Source organism: Nyctereutes procyonoides, unplaced genomic scaffold (genome assembly GCF_905146905.1).
Source record: "Nyctereutes procyonoides isolate TBG_1078 unplaced genomic scaffold, NYPRO_anot_genome, whole genome shotgun sequence".
In the NCBI taxonomy this organism is placed as follows: domain Eukaryota; kingdom Metazoa; phylum Chordata; class Mammalia; order Carnivora; family Canidae; genus Nyctereutes; species Nyctereutes procyonoides.
In genome coordinates, this window is record NW_026575131.1 from 8,093,447 (window position 1) to 8,107,042 (window position 13,596).

The 13,596-nt window shown below is 48.0% G+C and overlaps 1 protein-coding gene across 4 annotated transcripts; it reads left to right on the forward strand.

The window, feature by feature from the left end:
• Positions 1 to 9,191: 9,191 nt before the first annotated feature.
• Positions 9,192 to 13,596, forward strand: GHRL (ghrelin and obestatin prepropeptide). 4 transcript variants are annotated; one of them, XM_055344389.1, is made up of 4 exons: positions 9,192 to 9,311; positions 9,526 to 9,642; positions 12,682 to 12,790; positions 13,577 to 13,596. In XM_055344389.1, exons 1-4 carry the CDS (start codon positions 9,204 to 9,206, stop codon positions 13,594 to 13,596), a joined length of 354 nt encoding a protein of 117 aa, XP_055200364.1. In that variant the 5' UTR covers positions 9,192 to 9,203. The 4 variants fall into 4 exon arrangements, with proteins under 4 accessions (XP_055200364.1, XP_055200362.1, XP_055200365.1 ...); XM_055344390.1 differs by having other exon boundaries at positions 9,204 to 9,311; positions 9,529 to 9,642; XM_055344387.1 differs by lacking the exon at positions 13,577 to 13,596 and having other exon boundaries at positions 12,682 to 13,046.

Genomic DNA, 13,596 nt, shown 5'->3' on the forward strand with positions numbered 1-13,596 from the left:
AACAAAGACTGTAACAACAGATGAAGAAGGGCACTACATCTAATAAAGGGAACAATCCAACAAGAATATATAATTATTGGGATGCCTGGGTGGCTCAGCACCCAATCAACAAAAAGATTTTATTTATTTATTCATGAGAGAACCAGAGAGAGAGAGAGATTGGCACAGACACAGACAGAAGCAGGCTTCATGCAGGGAGCCCAACGTGGGACTTGATCCCGGGTCTCCAGGATCACATCCTGGGCGGAAGGAGGCACTAAACTGCTGAGCCACCCAGGCTGCCCCCCGTATTTTTTTTTTAAGATTTTATTTAATTTAAATAAATAAAATATTTTTTGAAAAAGAAATATAACTATTGTAAATATTTATACATCAAACAAGGGAACACACAAATATATAAAACAATACGTATAAATGACCTAATTGATAATACATTAATAGTAGGAGACTTTAATACCCCATTACATCAATTAAACAGAAAAACAAGAACACAATGGCTTTGAATGACTCATTAGACCAGGTGGACTTAACAGGTATATTCAGAACATTCCATCCTAAAACAGCAGAACAGCATTCTTTTCAAGTGCACATGGAACATTCTCCAGAATAGATCACATCCTAGGTCACAAAACAGGCTTTAACAAATTATAAAAGACTAAAGTCATACTATGCACCTTTTCTGACCACAACACTATGAAACTAGAAGTCAGCCACAAGAAAAAATCTGGAAAGACCACAAATACTTAAAGGTTAAATAATATGCTACTAAACAATGAATGAGTCAACCAGAAAATCAAAGAAGAAATTAAGAAATACATGGAAACAAATGAAAAAAGGAACACAATGGTCCAAAGCTTTTGTGATGCAGCAAAGGCAGTCCTAAGAGGGAAGAATATAGTAGTAGAGGCCTACCTCAAGAAGCAAAATCTCAAACAACCTAACCTTACAGCCTAAAGGAGCTAGAGAAAGAATAACAAAGCCTAAAGCCAGTAGAAGGAAGGAAATAACAAAGATTAGAGCAGAAATAAATGATACAGAAACTAAAAAAACAAAACAAAACAAAACAAAAAAAAAAACAGAAGAGATCAATGAAACCAGGAGTTGGCTCTTTGGAAAAAATACTAAAATTAATAAAACTCTAGCCAGACTTAACAACAAAAAAAAGAAGGACCCTAATAAAACCACAAATGAGAGAAGAGAAATAACACCAACACCACAGAAATACAAACAATTACAAGAGAATATTAAGAAAAACTATATGCCAACAAATTGGACAAGAAATGCATAATAAATCCCTAGACAAACTCCTACCAAAACTGAAACAGGAAGAAATAGAAAATTTGAACAGACTGATGACTAGCAAAGAACTTGAATTAGTAATTCAAAAACTCCCAACAGACCAGATTGCTTCACAGGCGAATTCTACCACACATTTTTTTTTTTAGATTTTTATTTATTTATTCATCAGAGAGAGAGAGGCAGAGACATTGGCAGAGGGAGAAGCAGGCTCCCCCCACAGGGAGCCCGACGTGGGACTCGATCCTGGGACTCCGGGATCACACCCAGGGCAGAAGGGAGGCACTAAACCACTGGGCCACCCAGGCGTCCCCTACCACACATTTATTTTTATTTATTTATTTTTTCCTACCACACATTTAAGGAAGAGTTAGTACCTATTCTTCTCAAACTATTCCAAAATATAGAAAAGGAAGGGAAATTTCCAAATTCATTCTGTGAGGTCAGCAATACCCCAATACCAAAACCAAAGACTAAAACAAAACAACAAAACAGGACTACTGGCCAATACCCCTAACAAACCCAGATACAAAAATTCTCAATAAAATACTAGCAAACCAAATCCAACAATACATTATTTAAAAATCCCACAGTCAAGTGGGATTTATCCCTGGGCTGCAAGGGTGATCAATCACAATTTGTGATTGAATCACAAATCATTCAATGTGACATATCATGTTAATAAAAGAAAGGATAAGGGAACCCCGGGTGGCGCAGAGGTTTAGTGCCTGCCTTTGGTCCAGGGTGCGATCCTGGAGACCCGGGATCGAGTCCCACATCGGGCTCCCGGTGCATGGAGCCTGCTTCTCCCTCTGCCTGTGTCTCTGCCTCTCTCTCTCTCTCTGTGTGTGTGTGTGACTATCATAAATAAATAAAATAAATAAAATAAATGAAGGTGGATATGCAACTTTAAAAAAAAAAGAAAGGATAAGAAGAACCATATCATTTCAATAGATGAAGAGAAAGCATATGACAAAGTACAAGACCAGTTCATGATAAAAATCATCAACAAAGTACATTTAGAGGAACACACCTCAACATAATAAAGGCCATAGATGAAAGGACTACAGCTAATATCATCATCCTAAAAGGATGAGAGCTTTTCCTCTACAGGCAGAAACAAGACTGGGAGATCCACTCCCACCACTTTTATTCGACATAGAAATGGAGTCCTCACCACAGCAGGAGAAGAGGCACTGAAATAAGCAAGGAAGAAGTTAAACTTTAATTATTTGCAGATAACATGATACTCTATTAGAAAACCCAGCAAAGACTCCACCAGAATTAACTGCTAGTACTGATAAACTCAATAAAGTCACAGGATACAAAATCAGTGTACAGAAACCTGCTGCATTTCTATTCACCAATAATGAAGCAGCAGAAAGAGTAGTTAAGGAATCAATCCAATTTACAATTGTACCAAAAACATTAGGATACTTATGAATAAACCTAACCGAAGAGGTGAAAGACCTGTACGTTGAAAACTATACATCACTGATAAAAGAAACTTAAGATGACATAAAGAAATGGAAAGACATTCCACACTCATGGATTATAAGAACAAATATTGTTAAAATGTCTATGCCACCCAAAGGAATCTACACATTTAATGCAGCCCATATCAAGATACCAACAGCATTTGTTACAGAGCTAGAACCATCAAATCTAAAATTTCCGTTGGAATCACATAAGACCTCAGATAGTCAAAGCAAGGTTGAAAAAGAAAAAGCTGGAGGCATCACAATTCCAGACTCCAAGTTATTCCAAAGCTGTAGTGCTCAAAATGGTATGGTACTGGCACAAAAATAGACACATAGATCAATGAGACAGAATAGAAAACCCAGAAATGAGCCCACAATTATATAGCCAATTAATCTTCAACAAAGCAGGAAAGAATATCAAGTGGGAAAAGGATTATCTCTTCCACAAATGGTGGGAAAACTAGACAGCATCATGCAAAGTAATGAACCTGGACCACTTTCTTATCATAAAAATAAATTCTAAATGGGTTAAATGTGAGACCTAAAACCATAAAAAATTCTAGAGGAAAAACAGGAAGTAATGTCTCTGACACTGGCTAGTGTCTCTGACACTAGCAACTTCTTTCTAGATATGTCTCCTGGGGCAAGGGAAACAAAAAACTATTGGTACATCAAAATAACAAGTTTCTGCACAGTGAAGGAACTAAAAGGCAACCTAGGGAATGGGAGAAGATATCAGCAAATGACATATCTGACAAAGGATCAGTATCCAAAATACATGAACTTATTTTTAAGATTGATTTATTTAGAGAGAAAGAAGAAGTGGGGGGCCAGGGCAGAGGGAGAAGAGAGAATCTGGAAGCTGACTCCCTGCTATGCGTAGAGCCCAATGCAGGGCTCGATCCCAAGACCCAGAGATTATGATCTGAGTTGAAATCAAGAGTTGACCACCTAACCCACTGAGCCACCCAGACACCCCTTTATAAAGAATTTATAAACTCAACACCCAAAAAACAAATAAAAATGGGCAGAAGACATGAGCAGACATTTCTCCAAAGAAGACATACAGATGGCCAACAGACACCTCAGATGTTCATCATCACCTACCATCAGGGAAATGTAAATCAAAACTACAATGAGCTATCACCTCACACCAGTCAGAATGGCTAACAGCAACAACACAAGAAACAACAAGTGTTGGCAGGGATGTGGATGAGGGGAATCCTCTTACATTGTTGGTGGGAATGCAAACTGGTACAGCCCCTCTGGAAAACAGTATGAAGGTTCCTCAAAAAGTTAAAAATAGAGCTACCCTATGACTCAGGAATTCCACTATTAGGTATTTACCCAAAGAATACAAAATTACTAATTCAAAGAGATATGTGCACCCTAATGTCTATAGCAGCATTGTCTACAATAGCTAAATTACACAAGTAGCCCAAGTGTCCGCTAATGAATGGATAAAGATGTGGGGTGTGTGTGTATAATAGAATATTAATCAGCCATAAAAAAGAATGAAATCTTGCCATTTGCAACAACATGGATGGACCTCAAAAGTATAATGTTAAGCAAAGTAAGTCTGAAAAAGACAAATACCATGATTTCACTCCTACGTGGAATTTAAGAAACAAACGAGCAAAGGGGGGAAAAAAGAGCAAGAGAGAGACAAAGCAGAAAACAGACTCTTTAACTATAGAGAACAGATGGTCACCAGAGGGGAAGTGGGTGGGAGGATGGGTGAGATAGATGATGGGGATTAAGGAAGGCACTTGTGATGAGCACCAGGAGGTATATGTACGTGTTCAATTACTATATTGCACACCTGAAACTAATATTACTGTGTATGTTAATAACTGGAATTTAAATTAAAATTTTTAAAAATTCAGATTCTAGGGCCCCACTCCATACCTATTAGATCAGAATCAAAGGATCAGGCATTTTAAAACAAAACAGCATTCTTGGATTCTTGGAGCAGCTGGGTGGTTCAGTCAGTTAAGCATCTGCCTTTGGCTCAGGTCATGATCCTGGGGTCCTGGGATGGAGCCCCACACTGGACAACTCCCTGCTCAACAGGAACCCTGCTTCTCCATCTCCCTCTGCCTGCCACTCCCCCTTGCTTGTGCTCTGTGTCAAATAAATAAATAAAATCTTTAAACAAACAAACACCAGCATTCTTATAAGCTTCCCCACAAATTCAGGGCAGCCCAGCATAGACCTGCACCCAGCAGTTGACATCAGGTCTTAACATTCTCACCCTAAGATCCCACAGCTCCTAGTGGGCCCTAGACGGAGGCTACACTACCCAGAATGCAGGGAGAACAGCCTCAGCACAGTGCTGGAGATGGGAGTCCACTCAAGTTTTGAGGGGCCAGTGCACACTAAGGAAGAGCATACAAGGAAAGGGAAAAAAGTTATGCCTAGAGGTTATATAGGGTGAGGGAAAGGGGGACCGGTGCCAAATAGACCTTTCCAGATTTAGAGACCAAGGCATATTTTTAGGCTGAGAGCAGAAACTGTTGGAGAGATAGGAAGATAGGCTAAGGTTGCACGAGTCGAAAAATGACACTAGAACTGCGCTGTCCAGTGCGGTAGTCACCAGCCACATGGAGCTACTAAGCATGTGTGTGGCTAGTGTGACCTGAAATCTGCTAGAAAACTTAAGGTGCCCTGAATTTTAAAGATTAAGTAAAAAGAATGGGACGCCTGGGTGGCTCAGTTGTTGAGCGTCTGCCTTCGGCTCAGGGTGTGATCCCAGGATTGAGTCCCACATCAGGCTTCCTGCATGGAGTCTGCTTCTCTGCCTCTCTCTCTCTTTCTGTGTGTCTCCCATGAATAAATAAATAAATCTTTTTTAAAAATGTAAAAATAGGGCAGCCTGGGGGGCTCAGCGGTTTAGCACCGTCTTTAGCCCAGGTCATGATCCTGGAGACCGGGGATCAAGTCCCACGTCAGGCTCCCTGCATGGTACCTGCTTCTCCCTCTGCCTGTGTCTCTGCCTCTCTCTCTCTCTCTCTGTGTGTGTGTCTCTCATGAATGAATAAATAAAATCTTTTAAAAAAATAAAAATAAAGATTTAGTAAAAAGAAAACTAGTGTCTACTATCTCAGTCATTTTTGTACTGATTACAGGTCAAACATATATTATGGATATGTTAAATAAAGTATTCAAACTGATTTCACCTGACTTTATATTTTTTAATGTGACTCCTAGGAAATTTAAAATTATTTATGAGGCTCCTTGAGGCTGGCATATTTCTACTGAACAGTGCCAATCCAAAGGGTATAGAAGCCAGGACAAAAAAGAACACCCACCAAAAAAGAAAAGAAAAAATCTCTTTCTACAATCCCAATCTGCCTCACTCAGGGCTGGCCAAACTGATGAAACAGCTTGACAACTAATGGTCAATAGAAATGAAAGTATAATGGAAAAGATACAAAACCTAATTTGTTCTCAGACACCATTTACATTCAGCAATTAATTCAGAGATGACCAGTACTTCTCATCCATTCTTAAGGCCCCACAGTGGGAAGGAAATCACCAACCAGCAAGCCATCCAGAGGAAGCCTGTGCACCAAGCACCCGCTAAGTTCTGAGAAAGACACAGGACAGGGAGGTGCCAAACCAGCCTTGGTATTTTCCATACTTGGAAGGAATAAGGAGGAACAGGAGCCTGGGGAAAGTCAGTTCTTTGCCCGAGTCACACCATCTTCCCCCAAGCTGCTCTGGATTCTGATGTGCACACGTTTCCCACACCACACCTGCCCCTGCTCCCACAACTGTGAGTGGGCAGTGAGGAAAGTTCTGGGTGCCACCTGGCTCCTTCCTCAACGATTCTGGCATCCATCAGATGTTCCTTCCTCCCGCAACCAGCCTCGACTCAGTGGTATGCGGTTAGGGTCCTTTCCAACACCCAGGCCGCTTCTCTGTTCCCCAAAGATAACAGAGCGAGCAGGGGTGTTTGCTGGCCAGTGGCCTTATCTAAGATCAACATGGCAGCTCCTGCATTCAGGGTCGGGATCAAGTGAAGGCTTGAAGCCTCAGCAGGTGCCTGGTCACCATAGTTGGGTTTGGGGGGTGGGGGTTGTTTTATTGTGCTTTGGGAGGAAGGGCTCTGAAAAAGCTGCAAGCTTCTCTGAGAACTCCCTATTTCTCCACACCCTCAAGCTAAGAGGTCTAAGCTGAGGTGGCCAAGAAGGGTAAAGACCTCCGGTGACACACATGCATTCTGCTGGGGCTAAGGGAGGCGAGATGCTTTCCATCAGAGGGTACTTAATCCCCCACCTTCCACCTTCTCGACAAGGGCCCAGTGCCCAACCCGGGGGGCCGGTCATTTGACAGTCAGCTGTCTAGTGCTCGATATCCTAACTGGCTCCCCAGCCCAATCGCACCCCACTCAGTGCAGATGGACTTTCTTGGAATAGCACGTTTGCTGTGCGGTCAGGACGGTCTAAGGGGAAAGTACCGCACCCTAGCAGCCAGGGACTGGGAAGCTGGCACCCCGAAGCTGGCACCGCCACTGAAGGCTCTGTGGCTTTGAGGAAAGTGGGGCCTTTCTCGCTTTCAGGGTTCCTTCCAGTGAAATCAAGGTTCAGCCTCCCACCTCTTCAACGTCTTACCGACTCTTGTAATCTACAGTTGTGTCACTCCTCTGTTTGAGAACCTTCAGGGTCCTCCCTCCTGCAGATAAAGCCCAAACTCCTTGGGCTAGCAGCCTTCAAGGCTGGGCATAACCTGACCCTGATCTGCCTTCTAGGCCTTTCCTAATAACCTCCTCCACTGACACCCTCATCCAAGGCAGCCAGCTTTCTTGTCATTGCCCCAAATGTTCTACACCCACGCCTTCTGTTCACCTTCGCTCACGCCATTCTGCTTTCAGGGGTGTCCTCCTTCCATTTCCATCATCTGCCTCTTTCATGGAGCTCCTCCTAACCTCCCAAGTTCCCAGCCCCAGCTTCAAGGGAGTTGCTCCTTAGAAATGCTAGAATCTCTGGATGTAGACAGTTCACTTAGCCCTTAGGAGTCACTGCCTGGGCATCCAATTAGATGAAGCTCTCCAGGCAGGTAAGGAATCCCCCATGATGTTAGTTAACTCTCCATCTGAGAACACATGACCTTGGCACACGCCTGCAAGCCCTGTAGGCCCAGAACACAAGGGGCGTGTGCATGACATGACACCTCAGGGGTTATAAAAGGTTTTCACACCCATCGCCTCAGGTCATCCTCAAAGCCACTCAAGAGTGGCCCTGGCACAAGGAGGATTACTGGTGGTCTGTCTGGGGCCCATCAACTGAGGAGCAGTCACCTGCACCAGGACTGAGCCGTAGCTCCTCTGCCGCCAGGGCCAGTCTCTTCCCTCCTGGAACCTGGCCACAGGGAAGAGAGGCAAGCCAACTCATCACGCACCACCTGGAAGAAATGACAGGCAAAGCCACCGTCAGAGCCGGTGCTGCCACTCCTCCCAGCATACTCCTCTTCTGTATCACAGGCTTGCCCTGGTCGTGGAAGCATGGGAACAGAAGCCAGGCCCCCCATGAGCTCCAGAGGTTTGTGGGAGCCAGAGCAACATCAGTCACAGAGAACAGCAAGCTCGAAAAGCTCTGAAAAATCTAGTGACCATCATCTCATTCTGTCCTAGAAGGAAGGGAATTTCAGGAGGGGGTGGTAAGCAGAGCAGCAGAGAGTAGCGCAGCTGGCCTAGGCCCCGAGGCACTCCCCTCACCCCACCTGAATCAGGGGTGAGCCCACTTGGGGACAGCTGCAGTGGGTGCACAGCCGAGCCAACCCAGCAATGTCTCAAGGTTTCTGACCTCTGTTGTTGACTTCCACCCAGAGCACATACCCATTTTTAGTGCACAAGGAATGTAAAGCAGGCACGAGGAGTTAGGACGGAGCTGCTAGTGTAAAACAAACACAGGGCTTCCTACATAAAGACCAGACAGCCACTGGGCGCCACCTCCACCAGGAATCCCAGGTAGGTGTGCTCTCTCTACTCTCCATATGTGGGTTCATGGGTTTAGCTTCCTCTGACTGCTGGCCATCCACAGGCCCATCTGAACAAAGGGGTGGCTGCACAACATGGGGCAGCCTGGCTGCTCAGACACAGCTGGAGCACCCCCACAACCCCATAAACCCTGAGGGCCCTGCTCCTTCAGCATCATGATCCTTCCTTAAGAAATGGCACAAGCTCCTTGGGGCCTGGGACAAATATGGGGAGTCCCACTGCCAAACAGCCTGGGCAGAGGGGGCGGTGGGCAGAGGGAGCCCCTCCAGCAGGGGTGGGAAGAGCTCTTCTATTCAACAGTGACATCCCAGGTCCAAGTCCCCTCACCCTGTGTGCTGGGCTCATACCTGAGAGGGGTCTGGGGCACAGGAAGGGGAGGGCACACTGCCTGCAGACCCTCTTCTCCTCCAGGCGCATCTGACACCATGCCCTCCCTGGGGACCATGTGCAGCCTGCTGCTCTTCAGTGTGCTCTGGGTGGACCTGGCCATAGCGGGCTCCAGCTTCCTAAGTCCCGAACACCAGAAAGTACAGGTAAACCATCTCACCACAAAGCCCCACATTCGGATTAGGGTATCTGGCTCCAGCCTTGCCATGGGGCAGCCAGCTGTGTGACCTTGGCTCAAATTCTCTGGGCTTTCTCCAAGAGCACTAAGGACGACTCTGGGTCTGACTGTAGGCTCCACACCTCCCTCTGCTTCTGGAAGTATAAGGGGGCTTAGGGCCCTAAGATAGTACCTCTTTCCAGCAGAGAAAGGAGTCCAAGAAGCCGCCGGCCAAACTGCAGCCCCGAGCCCTAGAAGGCTCCCTTGGCCCAGAAGACACCAGTCAAGTGGAAGAGGCAGAGGATGAGCTGGAAATCCGGGTTGGTTCCAGATTTATGCTTTTGTGGCAGTGGAGGGTATGAGGGTGGAGGAGGGCAGGCTGTGAACAGTGATCCACTGACGAAAGAAATGTAAAATAGTACGCAAAAAGGTTGACTCCGAACTGGACTCCACCAGGTCTTTTCCCATCAAGAGGCAAATGTCTAAGATAAGTCATTTTGCTACAACAGAACGGGACAGGACAAGGAGCCATGAGCAGGGAACAGGAGGGGTGCAGGTCCACACCAGAGGATTTCAAAAGAGGGCCAGCAAACATGGTGCCAAGAGACACACACCCAGGAAGAATCAGCTGGTCACAGCCTGAAGAGGTTTCCCCACAGCAAAGTGTCTGCTTGGCCCAGGGGCCTGTCCGACCCTGCCCGGGGCTGGAGTGCACACGCACGGCCCCACGCAGGCCAGCTACTGCTAGCCCGCCGCCAGCGGCCATGCACCATGCCCCATCCGGAGATGAGACAGGACCAATCGGGCTGTCTCGGCTCCAGCAAATCTTGCACGGGCCACGGAGAAAGTCTGAAAATAGAGGGGGAGATTAGGACAGAGAAGGAGTAAAGGGATTATATAGGGGTTATCCCTGCAATCTTCCCAGGAAGCCAGCTGTGGTTCAGGGAATGGCCCTTACAAGCACTCAGGTGGCGACAGCTGCCTCCCTGCAATGACACCAGAATTCCCCACCCCGGGGCAGTACTGAACCGTGGCGATCTTGGTGCTGCTCCTGCCTACTGATGGAGATTTCATTTACAAACTGTCTTACCCTCATTATATGCCGTTCAATCTCCACGACCACCTGTGAGGTAAGGTCAGATACTACTGCCCTCGTTTCATAGGCAAGGGACAGAAGTTCAGACAGATGAACTCGTGTTCCTGAGGTGCCACAGCCTGCGCGCGGCAGGGGTGGGAGCAGAGGGCAGGGCCACCTCCAGCTCCTAGCCCCCTTCCCCTCACCAGCCTGGCAAACAGCGTGCATTGTGGCCTGGGGCACCCCTCCCTCCCTAGTCACCCCTGGCCTGAGAAGCTGCAGTGCGGCCTGCCTCGGCCTCCCTCGCTCCCTCCCTCCCCACCAGCTTCTTCCATCAGGATGAACTCCCTACCCACGCTCCCTCTGACCCTTCCTGGAATCTAGGGGTGTTCTCAGGTGCTTCCTCCATGCCACATGTGAGATCTCCAACCCACTACATTCCCACTGACTCCTGCAAATCCTCAAACTAAAACTGGGGAATTTCCTGGTGAGACCCAGGCGGCTGGCCGGCACTCCCACTCACCCAGGCCTGGCTGGCTCTCCCCCACACCCAGACAGGGAAGGGGTCTCAGCGGCTTGAGGACTCAAGGCAGGGCTGGGACAACCAGAAGCTTCCAGTCCCCATGAAGGCTGGCCTTAGAAGTTAGCCCGCACCCCAACTAGAACCCGAAGTCTGAAATGTCTGGGAGGCACCAGGGCCACTAGAGGTGGGGAGGCCCACACCCCTGGCTGCAGGGCTCTGCACACACTCCCTCAGCCCCTCTTGCTCTGGAGTTCCACCTTCCTCCAGATGTGTTGCTACTGCAATCCACTTTCAGAGCTGAAGACTTCTGAGACCACGTCCTACCCCTTCCCCACCCCTCCGCCCCGTATCAGGCCTTTCCAAGTCCCCAGAAGCATACCCCACCCAGGCGTGGCTGGGCTGCCTCTCAACAGCCCAGGTTCCAGGTGCTGGGCCAGCCAGGAGCACCTGGCCCTGATCAGTGCTCACGTGGTTCCCAAGAAGTCTGCTCAGGCCATCTGACCAACCCCTCTTAGCCACAGGGTGGAAGAAAAATGAGTACTTGCTAATAGGAGGGAGCCAATGGATGGAGTTCCCTAAAATCACAAGCGGGTCATTCCCCACTCCCTCCGCCCTCCCCGTGGAGACAAGGAAGAAGGGAAGTATTTAAAGGGAACAAGGAGCTCCTTGTTTTCTTCATAACCTCTTGGAGCACATTTGCTCACATGTGAAATGGGAGAGAAACTGGGGCAGGGAGGCCCAGAGGACTATCCCCAGCGTGGAGGCAAGGCCTTGGCCAGGCCTGGACAACAGAGAAGCTCCAAGCTGGGTGTCGCTGCAGACCATGACCAGAAGCCAGAAGCGGTTCCCAGGCCACCACCCCACCCCTGCAGCCTCAGGCAAGTCCTCGACCCCTCCAGGCCTCCTGTTGGGGGGGGGGGGCAGGGGGAAGAAGGACCAATGACAGAAGGCTCCCTCCCAACACCAGATCCCTTCAGTGACTTAGACTTCGCAAGTGACTGGCATGCAGGTACCAGGTACCAAGGCAGCTACTAGAACATAACAATAGAGTCTGCCCTCCAGGGGCGGAAACCATGATGTGGCTGCAAAGAGAGCTCTTTCCCCTTCTCCCAAAACTCTGAGCTCCAATAAATCATCTCCAAGGGTGCTGAGAAAGGAGGGAAAAATGGGGTGCTGTCCCTGTAGAAGGGAAGACACAGAGGCACAGAGAGAAGCAAGCACTTGGCTCAGAGCATCTCTCCAGGGAAAAGTCAGCTTGTCTGACCTTCCATGGAACAAGGAAAGGCCTGTGCCCAGGACAGGAGGAAGAGCCAGGAGAGGTGGTGAGGGCAGTAGATGGGCAGAGACCACTGCCCAGGCTAGTGCTAGGACACCGGGGAAACCCACTGTCCCCCCAGTCTCCGTACCAGAGCCTGAAGTCCTACCACTGGCGACTCAACCTTATGTCTTCCAAAATTACAAGGGGGAGTGGGAGTAACCCACAGCTTGAGCAACCTCATTAGAGGAAGAAAAGACTGCAAGCTAGTTTCCTCGAGATGGCAGGGGCAGTAAGAACAGACCTACGAAGGCAGAGTCACCTGGCTGAGCTGCACCCCCCGTGGTGGCTGCTGAGCCACAGGCCCTCCTCCCTCCCTGCCCCTGTGAGGAGATCCTGAGAGCCCAGGGCCTGCTTCGGGAGGGCTGGGAGCGCCATGTGTTTGGGGTGGGATGGCAGGGTGTGACCTCTGACACCTCTGGGGTCTTCCTTCCCCCTCCTCCTAGTTCAATGCCCCCTTTGATGTTGGAATCAAGCTGTCAGGGCCTCAGTACTACCAGCATGGCCAGGCACTGGGGAAGTTTCTTCAAGAGGTTCTTTGGGAAGACACCAACGGTAAGTCCTTGCCCCACTCAGGTCATTTCAGTTTCCTTGGAGTCCCAATTGTGAGCCCAACCTATGTGTGACACAAGAGAAGTTTTATTCCCCTATCCCTGCCTCTCAAAAAGCTTCTAATTACTTTCCCCAATGTCTGCCAGAGAGCAGCCTGGGCTGGGATTTGTGAGTGGCTCGGACGAGGGGTGAGCAGTCTCTGAATTCCAAGAAGACACTATGTTCCAAGAACTAGCACATTAACTACCTCTGGGGCCCCAGGGAACCCCAATTTCCTAACCATAAAATGGAGCTAACACTCACTATGAGAGCATAAAATTATTTGATGTTAAGTACTGCTACTGTATAACTTTACAAATGAAAGGAATTAGTGCCCTCATGAGAATTAAGCAAAGGTTTCTAGGTTTTGTTGCAAAGCTCTTCTTGGCTTGTAAAACAGAAACCACCCAATTAGCTTCTGATCATGGGGGCAAACACCTGCCTTTGGAGGCACACTACCACTGGCAAAGCACTTCCCTAACTAACATGGCATCAAGTCTCCACCCCCCACTGACCACATGAGGTAGGCAGGAGCATGGCACTCACAAGGCAGTGCAGATAAGGAAAACAAGACTCAGTTTTTAGGTGGCGAGAACAAGTCACACATTCCACACTCCGAGGTCAATACCTAACCCTTCCGCCCCCCATTACAACACACCTCTGACATCACCATTGTGGAAGAAAAGCCATCTCTGATGGCACCGGCAGGACGGTGAACACTGAATTTTGACGTGACGTCTTGCTTTTCAGAGGCCCTGGCAGACGAGTGA

Bases quoted from the DNA above. Each gene is read 5' to 3' on its own strand.
- GHRL (XM_055344387.1), top strand. From the start codon at position 9,204: ATGCCCTCCCTGGGGACCATGTGCAGCCTGCTGCTCTTCAGTGTGCTC. The intron at 9,312-9,525 runs GTAAACCATCTC...ACCTCTTTCCAG, and splicing joins CCGAACACCAGAAAGTACAG to CAGAGAAAGGAGTCCAAGAA. The intron at 9,643-12,681 runs GTTGGTTCCAGA...CCCTCCTCCTAG, and splicing joins AGGATGAGCTGGAAATCCGG to TTCAATGCCCCCTTTGATGT.